General features: G+C 39.4%; 1 protein-coding gene across 1 annotated transcript in view; it reads right to left on the bottom strand.

The window, feature by feature from the left end:
• The window catches only part of LOC150090339 (uncharacterized), a 336,582-nt gene that overhangs the window by 161,049 nt on the left and 157,152 nt on the right, over positions 1-18,381 (bottom strand). Inside the window, exon 3 of the mRNA XM_090390273.1 lies at positions 9,736-10,123. Coding sequence (XP_090246399.1) covers positions 9,736-10,123 — 388 coding nt within the window. The remainder of the gene's footprint in view (positions 1-9,735; positions 10,124-18,381) is intronic.

An 18,381-nucleotide genomic window follows, 5' to 3' on the forward strand; every position in this document is an offset into this window, starting at 1 on the left:
GGCTGTATAAGAAGTACCAAATATTATTATTATTATTATTATTATTATTAGCCATATGGTGCAAGGAGCCCTGAGGCTTATGCTGCACCAGCCAAAAAAAAAAAAAAAAAAGATTCCCGAGTTACCCTGAGTGAGAGAGAGAGAGTCAGAAGTAGAAAAGATTCACCAAGAAAGAGAAGAATGAACTTATACATTACAGAAGTCTATATAAGATGCTCAAAAATATGGTCATATGACACCAGTACGGCGTATGATCCCTATCAACGGCTAAAAAAGTCCTGGCAGCGGTTAATCATGATTAATATAAGGGTGTCGATAACATTCTGTGGCAACAAATTCCATTCCTCCACCAGCGCAGACCTTAGCTCACCAAGTGACGGAGGCCCAAGGGCGTCCCACACATGTTCGATTGGATAAGTCTGATGATTGGATATCTTCAGTTTCAAGATATTCCTCCATCACTTGAGCTCTTTGTGCAGTGGCGTTATCGTGCATGAAAAGAAAGTCTGGGTCAACCCTACCTCTAAAAAGTCGCACATAGGATTCGAGGATCTTCTCTCTGTTACTCTGCGCAGTTACGGTACCCCCAATCAAAAACATGAAGAGAGGTGAGGTTGTTGTCTTTTTTTCTGCCCACACGAGAACACCGTCTCCACTGCAAGTGTCCCTTTCTCTGATGTGGAGGGACGGTACCTCATTCTTCGTTGTCTCCAGATGAAACAGCGTCTGGAATCTGTTTGTTGAGTAAAATGGGACTCAGAGCTACACAACTACACCACAAGTTACAGCAGTTTTTCTACGTATTCTGTTAATTTTGTCGAGCAGTGTAGTATCATGTACGAGTTATGTATACAGAAGATACATATTAGCGTTGGGCGAATTTCTGTCGATCGTAATTTTCAAGAAATACACATGAAGGCTGATGTTGAGGGACTTGAACCCAGAAATTAAAAGTCAGTAAGACAGTGCAATGTAAGGTGAATGACAGCTGACACGTAACCAACTGTTAATACCACAGTTATCAGGTGCCAGCTGTCATTAGCCTTAGACTGCACAGTCTTACTGACTTTTAATGTTTCATTATAATTCAAATGAATTGAACAAAACGTACAGAACCCAATTTTTTTTTCTGCTGCTGTACGCATTGCGAATATACAGTTAATTTATTTTATATAAGGTAAACCCTCGCTTTAAAGGGCTTCAATTTAACTGATAGCTTCCACTGGAACCAGATTTTGATGGATGACAATTTTTCCAATCTGATGACATTTAACCTTCAGTTAAAATTTTCACCAACACCATTTTCTTTATAATCAACTTCAGTCAGCCTGCCGAGCGTGTCAGACGTAAGCAAGGAGGGTAGAATCAGCTAAACCTCAAGTGAGGATACTCGTGAGGCCCTTCAGACTTTGAAGAAGATCAGTTCAGTTCCCACCACCACTACATGGAACAGTAAAGTTTTAAGCAGCTCATATACTCCACATAAGAAGCGCAGTAAAATAGTGTTACTTCATTTACGAGTAATTACCAGTATTTCTTTAACGAATAATAGGATTTAGCATAGAGGGCTATCAAACTATTCTGTGGAGATTAAGAATATAGAATAGTTTAAAGAAATGAAATTCGTTAACTTGCCTTTCTGAATTCCATTAAACAAAGGCTTAATATTCTGATAATTGGCAATTATAACAAAATGGTTCAGAGAGCCCAACCATTAAATATAATCAATAATCATTAGTCTTATGATGGTTCTTCACTAACAAGAATTGAAGTAGACAAAACACCAACTCTTTATTAAAACTTCGTTGTAATCTGAAATAATATACGGCGTTTTTGAACATGGTGTAACGGAAGGAGCACTCTTAGCTTACATTTATTTAGACGATGTTCTTTAATTGGATTTTGTTACGAGTATGTGGGAAGAAGTGCAGACTAATTAAGCAAAATAAAAAAGAATAGATAACAGAGAGAGGATCGGATTAACAATAATTACTCGTACATTGCAGATGGTATCCTATTACCTTTAACGAATTTTGTTTCACTAGTCATTTAATATACTGTCTCCGGGCAAATGCTTACTAAGCATTAATGTCCACTCGTGTGGTAGTATGCATTATTTGTGTGTGGACACTGGAGAATAAATTAACAAAATATTTTTAAACTTGTGTTATATTTCATCTGTTTCTTCGATGGAACTTTTCGATTGTTGATAGTCTGATATTAAAATAATTTATTTTAGAAGACCAATTTGCATCATTCTGTTAAAAGTAAATCGAACCATCAACAGAAGGACAGGTAATCACTGGTGTAGCTCTCTATTAATTGGTAATAAGTCAGTTAGAATGATGAGAGAGTCCACATTAGCATTAGTAGTGACATATGATGCAAGAAAGCAAGCCAGAAAAAAAAAAAAAAAAAAAAAAACACCACACTTTCCATTTCACCCATCCACTCGCTCCAAATGTTTGTCTAGTTCTTCCTTGAATTTATTTAAGCTATCAAATTCCACGACAGATGGAAGTTTGTTCCAGCAATCAACCACTCGCTGGCTGAAGGCAAATTTCCGCACGTTATTGTGCAACTGCCTATCCTCAAATTGAATTTATGCCCCTTCAAGTGCGTAATCTGAGGAAGAGAAAGAATCCCATCAGCATTGAGTTTGCTCAAACCATTCAAAGACTTATACACCTCAGTCATATCACCTCGCAAGTGCCTAGTCTCCATACGCTGCAGTTTTTCAGAGTTGTGGCCTTTCTTGGTAAGAGTACACCTTTGTTACCCTCAGAAATCTCTTTGCCCTTCTCTGTACTAGTTCCAGCAGCTAGAACTAGTACAGAGAAGGGCAAAATCTTCCAAAAATTAGGCCTCCAGACCTATATGCAGTATTTCAAGGCGTGGCCTGACCATTGCTTTATACAAAGGAATAATCACCTCTTTATCCCACCTAGAAAAATTCCTGTATATCATCGACAAAACCCTATGAATTGTCTTGGCAGCCTGTCTGCACTGCTCAGAGAACTTCATATCTGATTGCACAATTTCCCTTGGTCTTTTTTTCATTCTCCACTACCCTGAGTGTAGTACCACACAATTGGTACGTTACTCTGGTTTTACTGCTACCCATATGCAGTAATTTGCATTCATCAATATTAATCTTCCGTTGCCATTTCTCAGCCCATCTGCCCAGCTTTTCTAGATCCTGTTGTGGTATTGTACTGTCATTAACAACCCTTCTAACCTTCGTATCGTCTGCACAAACTTCGACGTTATATACCTTCATCAACAATACTGATAAATATAGAAAATAACAATGGGCCCAACACCGAAACTCTGGGTGACTCCGCTATTGAAATTAATCCACGAAGAGCAGTGTCCATCGATTACTTACCACTCTCTTTCTTCTCAACCATCTCTTTATCCATAGTAGCAACTTGCCATCAATGCCACACTGCTCAAATTTGTACAGCAGTCTTTTATACAGTAATTTTTCTAGTAAGAAAAAGGAGGTGATTATCGCTTTGTATAAGGCAATGGTCAGGCCACGCCTTGAGTACTGCGTGCAGGTCTGGAGGCCTCATTTTAGGAAGAATGTAGAGTTGCTTGAACGTGAACAGAGAAGGGCAACAAGATTGGTGAGGCGAACGAAGGGGTCCTCTTACAAAGAAAGGTTTAAGTTCTGTAAATTGCAGCGGCTGGAGACTAGGCACCTGCCAGGTGATCTGATTGAGGTGTATAAGGCCTTGAATGGGTTCAGCATGCTGAATTCTGATGGGATTCTTCCGCTTACTCAGATTACGAACCTAAGGGGGCGTAAATTCAAATTGAGGAAAGACAGTTGTAGAATGCATGTGCGGAAATTTGTATTTAGCCAGCGGGTAGTATATTTCTGGAACGAACTTCCATCTGTCGTTGTGGAAGTTGATAGCTTCAATAAATTCAAGAAGGAACTAAACAAACATTTAGAGGGAATGGACGTGTAAAATTGTTTTTTTTTTTTTTTTTTTGGCTGTTGCTAATAAGCTCATACGCTTGATTTCTTGCATCACATGCCACTATTGCTATTACTATTATGTGCAACAGTGTCAAAAGCTTTCCTGAAATCGAAGTATATGATATCAAAACTATTTTTTGCATCCAGTTCGTTTGTGACCACATCATTGTATCGAATCAAATTGGTCAGACAAGGCTTCCCCTTAACAAACCCATGCTGTGTCTGAATTATTGCTGCAGCATTGACTAGATGATCCTGCATCGCTTCCTTAACTAGTGACTCCATTATTTTTCTCGGAACAGAAGTTAAACAAACAGGTCTGTAATTACTCGCGTCACTCTTTACCCCTCCCTTGTGATATGGGTACACACTGGCATATTTCTAGTACTTGGGGATTGCCCCTGAATCCAAGGAGGCTCTCATAATTATGGCTAAAGGTTGCTTACTTTCTTTGCTGGCACCTTTAATAAAACTGGATAGATTCCATCAACACCGGGTGCTTTTCTTATGTTAAACTACAAAAAGTTCTCCTCCACTTTGCTGTCAGTTATTACAAAATCATTTTTGTAATCAGTTATTACAAAATCATTTTTGTAATAACTGACATATGCTTCTGGTCTCCACTTCCCTACAGAATCCCTCATGTGTGAATGTAGATGCAAAATACTCATTTAGTTTGTCAGCTATTTGAGCAGGATCATCAACAGTCGATCCATCGATATCAAATGGATCAATCTGATTCATCCCCTTCGTTTTACATTTTATATAAGTACAGAAATCTCTGCTGTTTATCATTGTATCCTTTGATAACGATTTCTAGCAATCTGCCTTCGCTTGCCTAAACTCCTTTGTGACTTGATTACAGACTAGCTTATATCTACCATAGGCATCTGTGTAACAGAACCCTATGGGGTATAAGAATGATTGAAATTCTGAATGTTTGCTCAGAAGTAAGAGTATGCCTTTTTTCCCGAAAAATCAATGTGCAATTTGTGGAAGTTTTTTAGTCTTTGATGTCAATTCCTGAGTTGACATTCGAGAATATTCTAAGTCGATCAGACTGATGTCTGAATTTTGGAGGATATATTAATAATATCAGTCCACAAATCAGTTCCACAAATGTCTACAAGGACTGACAATATAATAATGTATAAAGTTTTAACGTAGAAAATTGCTGAGCAAGTGTTTCTAAAGAGATCGAGAGGTATCCCTCTTTTATTATAAGTTTACACGTGTCAGTCCCAGAGATGTTACTTCCACTGAGTTCATGCAACATTCTCATTTCGTTAACTAATCAATCTTACAAGCCATAACACCGATATCGTAATCCAAAGATCAAGACCCACAATAAAAAGGGCAATAGCTATTTGATCACCGTGTTTTTTGAGGTACCGCCGCTCAATAACATCCTTCGTAATGGAAGAGATTCACTAGAAAATATTCACCAGACCAATCTACAAAATGATACGCAGTCAGTTGCCATTACGAAACTCGATCAGCTCTCATAAACTGAGCTGTCATATCATAACAGGCAATGCAAGACTCATTACAACAGCGCAAAAAAGTATTTCACGTGGAAAAATAAATCCATTACTTGATGAAGGTAAGATGATGTAGGAAGCCTTGGAGATGTTTGTCTCCGTTACTGTTTTCTCTCTGTGATTGTTCCAAGTTCCCTTTCTTTCTCTAGCATTCTTTGTATTCTTTTCACACACTCTTTCTTCTTCTTCGTCTCTCTCTCTCTCTCCTCTTCTGAACTCTGTACATTCTTTCTATTTTGTATCCCTTCCCTCTTTACCCCTCTCTCTTTCTCTCTGACTGTCCATTTCTTTTTTGCCTATTTCTATCATCCTTTCTCTTTTATTTTTCTTTTGGTTCCTTTGTGATTTTTTTTCTTCTGTATAAAACTTTTTAGCTGTTCTAATTAAGGTTCTTTTTTTGCTATTTCTTTCTTTCGCACACTAAATAGCAAAGGCAAAACACTATCACTGTTCTGTTCGAACTGTTTTCAAGCTTTAAGGACGATTTATCCAATACTTAATTATTGAAGACTTCATTGGCTGCGACGATCTCAGTCTTCCTTCGCAAACAGTTAGCTGAGTTTTAGGGCCACTGGATTAACATAACTCCAAAAGCAGAGGCTGAAGTAAGACAAAATCTGTAAATAATTTATTAATTACGTTCTAGAGCTAAGAAATACACTTTGTTCTAATCGACAAAACCATAACGTTGTGTGGGATTGGTGCAGTAGATATTAAAATTTTAAACTCTTAGTATTACAGTGGTATTAGTAATAGCAAATAATGCAAGAAAAAAAGCTTATAAAGCATCATCCAAAAAAAACCAAACAACATCCCACATTACGTTTATTTAAACTATCCACTTCCACAACAATCGACCACCCGCTGGCTGAAGGCAAACTTCCTCACATCTATCCTGCTGCAACCATTCGTCCTCAATTTGAATTGATGCCCCTCTTGTGCAGTCTGAGTAAGAGGAAGAATCCAATGAGCAATGAACTTATTTAATCCATTCAAGGCCTTTAAGACCTCAATCAGATCACCTCGTAGGTGTCTGTCTCCCGACACTGCAATTTTCAGAACTGAAGCCTCTCTGGTAAGACCACCCTTTTATTCCCTTCATCAATCTCGTTGCCCTTCTCTGAACCCGTTCTAGCATACCAACACTCTTTCTTAACTTTCAGACCTCTATGCAGTACTCAAGACGTGGTCTGCCCATTGTCTTATACAATGGGATAATCATCTCCTTATCCATGCCAGCAAAGTTCCTGTATGTCATTGACAAAATCCCATTAGTAGTCCTGGCATCCTGTCTGCACTGCTCAGAGAACTTCATATCTGACTGCAAAATTACACCCAGGTTTGTTTCATTTTCCACTAACCTGAGTGTAGTACCACACAGTTGGTACGTCACTCTGGGATTACTGCTACCAGTATGCAATACCTTGCATTTGTCAATGTTAAACTTAAATTACCATTTATGAGCCTATCTGCAAAATTTTTCTAGATCTTGTCGCAGTAGCACACCTTCATTACGGTCATTAACCATTCTGCCAACCTTTGCATCATCTGCAAATTTAGATATTAAGCCTGATATACCTTCACCAATATCATTAATATATACAATAAATAACAATGGACTCAGCACCGGACCCGTGGGACTAACAACAAGATTAATCCACGAAGAGTAGTGTCCATTGATATCCACTTTTTTTTGTCTTCTCCCACTCAACCATCCCTTTATCCATAGCGGTATCTTGCTATTAATGCCACACTACTCCAATTTGTACAACAGTCTTTTGCCATCGTCGATAGCACATTTGGATTTCCGTTCTCCCAACACCGGGTGGAAAAGACCTGATTTAGAATCCTGTCGATGACGTGAAGAAATTTTATGGGCTTTTTTCACAACTTGACCGAGGTAATCGGTCTCAGGAGAGGGTAGTATGGTCTTTTTTCCCGGAAACTCCGGTTTTTCATCCAGATCAAGCAAAAAATCGATCTCAGAATACATTTAATTTACAGACAGCATACATGGACCAATATGGCCTTAGTCCTAGAACCCTTCTACAACAACAACAGCCGTCTTTTATGTGCAACCTTTCCCTTTCTTTCTCTCTGTGAATGTTTTTCTTCCCATTCAATTTCCATTTGGGTGTTTATCTGCTGTATTTTCTGCCTCCCACCGATTTCTGTTCATGCATTTTCATGTAAATGAATGTCTGAAGACGTAACCGCACTTACTTCATGTGATTCTGCATTTTATTCAACTTAAATGCATTGATATTCAATGGCGAAGCAGCTGTTAATGACACTTATAATCCTGTAAGAGTCCCAGGAATAATTTATTCATGACGTCATCGCTATGCATTAATATAAATTTAAACCGAAATCATGTCAGCAAGCTTTCAAACTTAAAAATCGCCAATCCATTAGTCTTGAAGAAATCTGATGCTTTTTAGTTTTTTCTGATGAAAAATGAAGCATTTACTTTATCTCTCTGTAAATAATTAGCTTTTTTTAATCCGTTGAATATGGCAGCAGTGATTTATTTTACTTCTCAGAACAGCTATTCGATTATCTTTATTAATGCTTTTATAGTGGAAAACTTACGATTAGTTTTTCTGTCTCGAACATAAGGACCGAATCCTCTCTACCTCTCTCTTCTGTAAAGTTAATGATGTTTTTCAAATAACCAGAACAGTCGTTGCCTATGGAAACCAAACGAGTAAGGAGGGGATAGATAGCAGATGTTTGATCCTCACACAAACGTTTTGTACAATATTTTACGCCCTATATATCAGAATTCTTCTGTATTATTAATATTATTTTTTCTTTATCAATTATTTCCATCTACGCTAGATGGCAGTACTTGACAGATCATCAATCAGGTGGAATTTGTTTCTGGCCAGTATAGACATTGACTTGTGGTTTGGTCAATATATATGATCCTTTACCTAATTGGAATCATGGAATGCGGGGTACAGGTCAAACAAGGGGGATTAATTGTGTCTTGCAAAGATGAGGAAACTTGACTGATGGTTTTCCCTTGGTTAAAATGACCGAGCCTCGATCATTATCTCCAATTAGCATTCCTTTTTTTCAGAACACGTGACACTTTTCAAATTAACAGATTTGACTCGCAAAGTGAAATGATAATACACTGGCCTACCAAAATATTAAGGAATTCCATCTCGATATGCTAGTACAAACTTAAAGAGGAATGGATTGACGTAATCAGGGTTACCTGTGTAGGTCTAGTCCACGCTGTACGGAAAACTTTTGGGTTTGCACTAGTCTCGAAGAGAGGAACTTTCATAAACAATTTTTCATCCCGCAACACGAGAGTCACTGACTATAAATATACACAGTTTACACGCGATATACTAGACGCGTATAGTATCTTCTGTACGGCGACTCCAGGAACATTAACTCAACTCCACCATCAAGGTACTTTGTGATGATACAAAACTCTGTAGAACGGCCAGAAATGTGTGTAGCCTGGCCTCTTTGCCACCGGGAAGGTGATCACCTGGAAAGCGTCACGAGGAGATGGCCACAACTAGATGTGTCCCTGGCCAAGTGGAGATGGGCCATTACTGTCTTTGTCTGCCTGGAGAGGGCCATTACTGTCTTTGTCTGCCTGGAGAGGGCCAAGTCCTGCATCCAACAGAGATAGTGCAATACCAGTGGGCGCCAGCAAAATCCCGTACCCAAAGCTACCCAAACCATGATTACCGGCATAGAGAAAAAAAATAAGATAAAATAAATAAGATAATAAAATTTTATAAATAGAAGTAATAAAATAATGATAAAATAATAATAGTAAATATAGAATTGAATAAAAGGAAAATATAAATAAATTAAAATCATACCCACACGATGTACTAATGCCTCACGGCTTTAGCTACCCATAAAGTTATTCTAAACAACGCAACCCAACCCTTGTAGAATCAGCAACAAGGATTTATTGCCAGTAAAAGATGACCAACCCGCTATTTACTGCATTCTCTAATATTTTGGTAAGTAATGTATATCAATCCCACAAAATATAGCCACATGTTTAATCTGTATTCGTTAGATGGCGCTCATATAAAATTGTGATAAAAATTATGGAATATGTTGCATTACTAGACTTTTTGATCGACAGATGGCTCTTGTGGTCGCAGTCATTTTAATTTCGTCTGCCACAACTGAATAATATTAACGATAAATTCGTCTTACCAGAAATTGTTTTGACAGTCACATCGACTTGTATCTGATCCCATCTTTTGGGGGAACCGCCATCTTCTGCAAGCACTTTGAACGTCAATTTTGGTTGTGAGGCATTAAGTGGTCGACCTAACATCATCTCTCCCGACTTTTCGTCCAGGGTAAAGTATTTACTGCAGCTGTCGTCTTCCATTCGATAGTAAACCTCGGCGTTATACGACATGGGGTCGTCATCGTGAGCACGCACTTTGAGAACCGGTGTTCCGACAGCAGCTTTGACATGGAGCTCGGAACGGTAAATTTCTTGAGCAAACTGTGGAGCAAATTCGTTGTATTCCGTCACCTTAATCTGTAGCTGGCGCAATTTGGTTTCTCCCTGGCATATAGCAACGGCGATGACCTGGAAAAGCAGACGAAAAAAGAATGGTAAATTTACGAGCTCGCGGTATTTTAAACAGTTAGAATCACTAATTTTAGAAAGAAAGAAAATTCGACATTTGTATTTATTAAAAGTTTCATAAAGGCATTCGTCTGGTGACGAGGTTAAGCCATAATCCTTTTGCATTTGTCGTCTGCTATTTGGCGTTGACATGGAAACCGTCTTTTTTTTTTGGTGTTTTTTCAGATTGTGTCAGTTTCGTTTTAGGAATTCATTTGCCTTCATTTAATGTCAATTCTTAAATGAATCTCCACCACCAGGACATTGACTGGACTACGTAATCCCCCCTCATGACTTTTACATCTGTTTCGCGTCTATCCTCATCATCCTCGCAATTTTCTAAGTCATCTATTGATCTCCTTTAATTACTTCGATCGTTCTCTTTCGTAATTAACTAACTTTTATTACGATAGGTTTATAAAAGGATTTTTTTTTTTTTATTTTTCTTTGTGTTCGTTGCACCACTGTGATGTCATAATGATGTTAGAAAGCCATTATCAGATATTAAAATTAACACTAATGAATCATTAAAGGTGAAAAATCCATAGGCGATTAATTAATTGAATTTTAAGTTCTGTCCACTTCTTTTTTTTTAACACAAAAAATGGACTGTTTCTCACTGGATGGCGCTTTGTTCATCCTTTCCTTTCAGTCTGATTTGATTCGATTAAAAATACTAAAAACAATACTCTTGTACACTGGGTGATCACTGAATTATGACCACCTACCTAATACCGTGTTGGGCTACCGTTGACTCCACTCTACTATATGTCTGAAGACGTCCATAGGGATCTGCAACAATGCTGCCTGCAAGGCTTTCCACAGTTGTTGGAATAGATGGACTTCAATTGGATTGAGGTCAGGTGAATTTGGAGGCCAATCAAGATGAGAAATATGTTCACTGTTCCTCGAACCACTCATGCACACTGAGGGGCCGGGATCTCACCAGTGAAGCGTTGGTCCATACGCACCAGGGATCCTGGTCTTTGCCACAAAACATGCCCCTACTAGATATAGAAAAGAGGTTTCCAAGTTTTTGGCCATTGAGTGTATTAATCACAGAAGAAACGTAAAATACGTGTTATATTTGAATCGTTATTAAAGTCTTGAAGGAAATAAAGAGCATTACGAAATCGTACTATTGGCATGCTACGTCTGGGGTACAGGTGTTATTTGTTTAATTTATTACATATTGATTGAAATGGGTATTGCATTTGCACGCTTTCTGATTGCAGATTATTACAAAAGGTGGTGTGAATATTATTCTGTTTGTTCTGAATGCTAAACCTGTTTATTACTTTCTTTTTTTATTTATTACTAGCAATTAATTAGCGGCAAGAACAGAAAATTTTAAAAAATTCAATTAATTTAAAAAATCGAAGGCTTATCTCCGAATAGCATACATTGCCCAACTTGTTATAAATTGACATTAGTTAATTTCTTAAAGCATGGATCTCCCACTAATTTCAAGGATTCACCAGTGGCTTCAGGAGAAAAGTAAGATTGGCACCAGAAGCTAAAGACCTGATGAATGTGACGCACCATCCCTCAAAGTTTGCCAACTCCTGCACTACTACTATCGATTGTTATTCACATGTAAAACCGGAAATAACTCATGGGAAGACACCAGTACTCTTTCTGTCTGAGATCGGCAATCTATAGTCCTGATTGAAGAGACTTTTATGAATTCCTTCAGTTCAGGTTGTTATTTGGTTTTTAGGAGCTTTAGCAACTAAGGCCATACTGCTCAGGGGATATGCGGTGGTCATTCTCTGACTTTTCCGCATCCTCCGTATTTGGTGGTCACGGGCTCGAACCCCGCTCTAATCAAGAAGCGTGTGTTACACACTGCTGCTCCTGCCCACGGAGGCGCCCTTCAGTCCAGGAGAGGATTCAAATTCAGACCACACCACTCCAAGCGAGTGGAGTGGTGTGTATGAGTATGAGTATGACCTGGAGATGAAGGTTCAAAGTCCAAATCATATCTGAAAGACATGTTGAGTTCATTTTTTGAAAACGACGTGATGATCTTATTAGATTTCGCGCCGCGAGATGTCACTGTTGATGGAGCTTAATTAGGAGACACACTCTGTAAACAACCCGAAAAATGGTGGCTTATTCACCACAACAATGCTCCGATTCACACGTTACTCACCGTCCGACAGTTTTTTTATCAACAAAATGATTCCATCGTGCCTCACTTGCCTTATTCACCTGATTTGTAGAGAATAAGTAGCAGGAAGTAGCCACATGACTTATGGCTATTCCTAAATTAAAACAGGGCATGAAGGTTACACGATTTGACCCGATTCAAGAAATCCAGTCAAACATAACAGCTCATCTAAAAGCATTCACAAAAGAAGACCTCTAAAGATTTTCTGATCAGTGACTAAAGAAAAATGTTCTAGAATCCAGTCTATAATTCCTTCCCCTTAGCTCTAATTTATGTTCCCTGGTTCCAATGTCTTTCCCAAGCTCTATAGCCCATATACTCAAAGCCCCCTCATATAAACGCCCTTTGACTAATGTCACAGGGCACGTTATCCGTCTTTGGACACGTTCAAATAGAGACGTGAAGAGAGAGAAAATCTATATAAGACGTTGACTGCAAGGAAGTAAACCTGGAATCAAGGACCTCTCGTCGGTGTTCTTCCAACATTCTTAAGGATCTGTTTATCAGTTACACCTAACCACGCCCACTTACCCAATGAATAATCCGAAGAGGGCTTTCATTTACCCGTGACATTTGGACGCGTCCAATTTTGACAGGACAATTATCTGTGATTTTGGCCTCGCCCTTCCGGGACTACGGGGTTGTGTGTCTACCTGGGTGTATTCTTCTTTAGGATGCTGAGAAAGGTTAAAGGGTATTTTGGGGCTCGGATGCATAATTGGCATTCCGTGTGTGCCCGTTCTCTACAAGCCACGTACAGGGAGAAAAGTCAGGAGATAATTATAGTGTCGCTAAAGACATTTATCTACCTTATAGCATATCTCGTTAGTGACGTCATTCCCTCCTATAGAATGAGGCGCTGGTGTGGCTTGCCGTATTCTCCTGTGTACCGCTATCTTCGAAGCACCGAGTTCATTGTGACATAATTAGCGCCTCAGCATCGTCCTCAATCACTGCAAAATTGGCCATTCTATTTACATTGTGAGTTTATAACGTTAATGAAGCAACTTCTGTAAAGATATGCACTGCCCTGCCAAAGTATTAGACTTCTGTTCATACATAGGGAAAATCTACAACAGAGATTTATAATGTTATCGATTGCGTACTTATAAAGATGGAATTTAAAGGGGGGGCATGTTTGAAAGCTAAAGTTTTGCATCCTGCCTGGTGGAAATAATGGAATAAGGATTTTCTAACAATCAGTTACAGCGAGATAAGATAGATAGAGAGAAAGAGAGAGGGATGAATATGAACACTTCTAACATACGGAGATTATAAATTTTTCAAGGAAATCAGGTTAATGGACAGAGAATGCGTTTCTTAGAGATTTTTTTTATTCTCCTTCAGGTGCGACCTTCCCTCCTACATACTTATCTTGTTTGCTGGAAATAAGCCTGGGCTACTTCAAAAAGATTCGGGCCTTTGTGAAGGATCGCGCATGTAAAAATTGGCTTTATTTTACTTTTGCATTATTCACTGTTGTAATGAGACAGTCGAAATCCTCTTACGCACGCACACATACATTTCTTTGGCTCTTATGTTCTTAAACTTTGAAGTTCTGTCGAGCTCCGTTTTTTTTTTTTTTTTCCATAAGAAAATCATTTTTAAATCCATAACGAAAAATATTTCTTTGTTTGGCTGTCTCTATTGGATCTGTGGGGATAAATAAATCGTAATGCTCTATAGGGTATTTACAGCGTCCATTGTGCGCAGTATTTATTGGGGGTTTTGCCACCTCTACATTTTTCAGATATTCAACCTCTCTTTATGTGGTTTTCGGATTTGCTTTTATTTATTTTCCATCTTTGAATATTGGACATTTTTGTCTTGCGTTTGTAAAGGGAAATAGGTGAGGGAAATGAATTTATTATTTTCACGGATCCAACCCTTAACATATTTATAGCCACATATCCTTATTGATAACTGTAATGAGGTTATAGTGACATAGTGTTTGGAGGTAAAGCGCCACCACCGGTGGTCTCCCAAAACTGCGCCATCAGCACTCTTGTGGAGTATGCAAAACTTTGTAAACGTCATAAGTGTGTGTGGCAAGTTGTAGAGTATTGTGTTGGGTTCTGTTGTTTCTCTGGTTACTTGGCCGTAGGGCCCAAAGTGGGGCCTTATGCTGCCTGCCACCACCACCACTAGGAGGTGGGCCAGGTTACCCATCATTCTCTGGCTGGTCTCCGCCAGGGGTCGCCTGAGCTTCCTGGATGGAGTCCAAATCATTAACGGAGGCAAGGAAAGAACGAAGAGTTGGACACCCCCCCCCGGGCCGGGAAGCTCAACTAATCCCAGGGAAAGTAAAAGTTTGCAGAACAGAGAACCTTGCGAAGAGAGGCGCCATTTGGCATTCCACTCTCGAAGGTATCAGCTGCACCCACTTCATGATATACAGGTGCATAGTCATCATACACCTGAGGGCATCAGTAGCACCTGACCCACCCTATGGTGTACAGGTGTATAGTTATCCCACACCTGAAGGTGTCGGCAAAAAATCCTACTCTTGTATCCTGTCCTACTCAGGATTGGGAAGGAAGTGTCATCCTGCAGTCTAGGGGAGTGTGGCAATAAGATTCTACTCCAAGTGGGGTATGCAGATGTGGTATCCCACACAGGGGTTAGAAAGGTAAAGAATCCCGTACTCAGGAGTTCCAGCATATATGAAATCTTACCTCAGCTGGAGGTTATAATCCTGCAAGAATCCTATTCCAGAAGGGATTTGCAAGAGGGGGGAACTCTATGCTGGCACGGTGTTGTGCCATCATAGAGTTCTTACCTGAAATGAGGTTTGCATACCGTGGGCAGTGTTTCCCAATGAAATAACAGTAATTGTGATCACTAAAGTCAAGGTTAGTTGCATCCTATGTAGAATTCCATTGTGAGAGGAGGTCTAAAGTAGTTTTTAAACACCCTAGGCAACAGGGTGTACTGAGATGTAGAAACAGACTAGGTATCTCTTCTTTGTCTTGCTCTCCTAAGTTGAATGATTGAGTGTGCGAACTCCGAAAGAGCTGCATAGTGATGTTCATCCTGAAGGAAAATATGTTCGTGATGGTGGGGGAGGTCTTGAATTTTTGTCATCATCCTGAGTTGCAGTTCCTCATAGTGTGGGCAGGTATTATAACGTGGATGGAAGTATAACGTGGTCCGACATCTCCAGTTCGCCGTAGTCGTACCTGGGTTTTGCTGAACCCCAAGTGCTGTTAATTTGTGATGAAAAGGCCATGACCCGTGAGAAGGAAGGTCACTTGCAGTCTCGGTGAGAACCACAGGAGGCTTTGGGAAGTGAAGGCCGTTTCAGGTAAAATTTTTTTGTTACTGCACCCCTTAGTTTTGGTATCCTAGGAGTCTTGCCAGACGGTCTGCCGGTGTTCAGCAATGCGTTTTTGTTCTCTCTTGAGATCATTACTGATGTGTAATTGAATCCCCAAGATTTCCGTTTGCATTCCTTTCTTTAGGCGTCGATTTAGCCCACTCTTTATTACTTCCAAGTAGAGGGGTAGGCAACCGGCTAGGATTTGGAGGATTGGTGTGCTCACAGTGCAGTAAGCCCTGTAACTGTGAGTAACAGTATTTTCTTGATGATACCTAGTTTTTGTTTATTACGGAGTAGTGTAACTCTGGTAAACCAAACTGCTGTATAAGAAACGATTGGTAAGAATATGACGTTGTACAAAAGAGCTAGTGCCTTTCCATTTGAGGCCCCCAGTCCGCACGGCAGAATCTAAGTATCACTGCGGTGTATCTACGTTTTTTTGCAGAGAGGTGGACAAGGTGGGGTGGAAAGTAAGTTTGTGTCTATAATAATACCCAGGTATTTCACTTATGGGTAGAGCCTGGTGGAAGTATTGACTATTTCCATAACAGGAGGTCTTGTTACCTGAAGGTTACCCTTGAGAAGAATGGATTGGGTTTTGTCTCCAGATATTTGAAGCTGTGTGTGTGATCCCCAGTTCTAAAGGATCTTAAGAGCATGGTTTGGCTAAGTTTCCAGTTGATTTCTGGTGTCGGCTTCGACGATCAAGACCAGGTCATCCACAAAAACGAGGGACTTAACACAATCGTGGTCCTTCCCAAAAAACTCGTCCAGGGCCCAAGGACCGAACCTTGGGGGAAACCCCGAGTGACCAGCCTGGTGACTTGCTGGTACCTGGTCGAAATCAAAACTTTACGGTGGTTCAGATAAGAATTGATGCACCTGTACAGATTTCTTGGAACTCTAGCGTGTCTAAGCCACCTGAGAATACTAGGCCACATCAGCCTATTAAAAGCGCCCGAAAAATCAATCATAATGTCTTGTGAGTATTTAACTGGTGTTTCTTTTGCCGTGATAGTTAGATATCGTAGCGCATCTTCTGTGCATGATCCTTTCTTGAAGCCAAATTGTTGTTGTTGCGAAGCCAGGGTACAATGAGAATAGTATTTATTCAATCTGAAGTGAAGTAATATTTGTAGGAGTTTAGCAAGTACTGAAAGTAGGGCTATGGGTCTGTATGAGCTGGGTTTTTCTGCATATTTCCAAACTTTTCAGGATTAAAGATTGGCCTCTTTTCAGATTTATGGGAAGGGGCCAGTGTCCACACATTTTATTGAACAACAGCTGCTTTATGGGGTGACAAATCGAAGTAAAAAGTTTTCCGATCTGATAACTGTGTTTGGGTCTGGCGTCTGTCCGGAGAAAGTTACTTACCAGAATGTGTCGTCTCAACTGTAAAGCTTGGCGGAGGTTGTGTCATTGTTTTGGATTGTTGTTTCTCGGTTGGATCATTGGTCATCGTTCTTGGGACAATGAATGCCATGCTGTACTTCGACATTTCGAACGATTCTGCTTTTCTTATACTATCCAAAGCAGAAGTAGGGAGAGGATTCATTTTGTTTCAACATGACATTGCATCACACCATACCACAACCCACACTATAGTGAATAACTTGGTTTGAAGACATGGGCTGGCAAAAGCACCATTGCTCTGCCCAAAGCCCAACAAGAACTCCACTGAACAACTGAACACCTTTACAATTAACTATAAAATCGGCTTCGGCCAGGACAACACACCCGCAGTGAGTAGCTGAAGTGGCAGTTGCATTGAAGGAAGAATGGACAAACACCCATTATCACACTAGGTTCTTCTTATCAAAGATAATTTACGAGTCTTCAGCAATGAAAATACAGTGTATAATTAAGGTCAAAGGTAATCTGACCAGTGATAAAACATATCAATACAAAGTTCTTTGAAACAAGCAGCTGGCCGGTTATTTTTGGCAATATAGTATACAGTTTTGTTGGATTTTATAATTCGATGTAAATTATAAAATCCAGCGGTATTGGTAGGCCAAGGAATTCGGCTTATAACGACCACATTGGACCGGGAAGTGAGTGAAGATATCCTACACATAGATGTTCCTATAACATCTCCAGTATCAAGAGGACTGCCCAATCCCTGCACTCTTTTAAGGAGTGGCACTAGTTTTTCTTTTCGTAGGACAGTTGCTGACCGATCAAGGAACTCCAAAGACCAATTCAGAGAAGTGAGTATCCCATCTTTCGTAGACTATCGAACTGTGCAAAGATGTCTTATGAAGGATAGGGTTATTTATTTAAAGAATGTGCATTATTTATTGTATTTTTATCTTTTAATCTATTTAATACTTATTATTAAAATAGGAGTAATTTTAAAAATGGGAGATGAAGTCGAAAACAATAAGCCAACATCGAAACGTTTATAATTGACCACTTTATTTCCAGAGCTATCTAAATGTTTGTTAATAGCATCTATAGATCGCAGGTGTCAGACAAGGTGATAAATTTACGCACATTTAACTTAATGAGGCCTCATACATCATTTCACTTAATTTTTGTAGCTTTTCTCTCTCTCTCTTGAGTAACCAATAATCTTTCACCATGGTAACGAGGCGGCGATAATGTCTTACTTTAAGTCATCTTCAATTTAGATGCAATAGAAGTAATAGCTGTTCACCATTAATTTCACTCTCAGAACAGAGAGGTTGGGATCGGAAAATTTAATTCTTTATGTCTTTAATCTAA

Source organism: Mastigoproctus giganteus, chromosome 2 (genome assembly GCF_048544385.1).
Source record: "Mastigoproctus giganteus isolate SK-2022 chromosome 2, ASM4854438v1, whole genome shotgun sequence".
Taxonomy (NCBI): Eukaryota; Metazoa; Arthropoda; class Arachnida; order Uropygi; family Thelyphonidae; genus Mastigoproctus; species Mastigoproctus giganteus.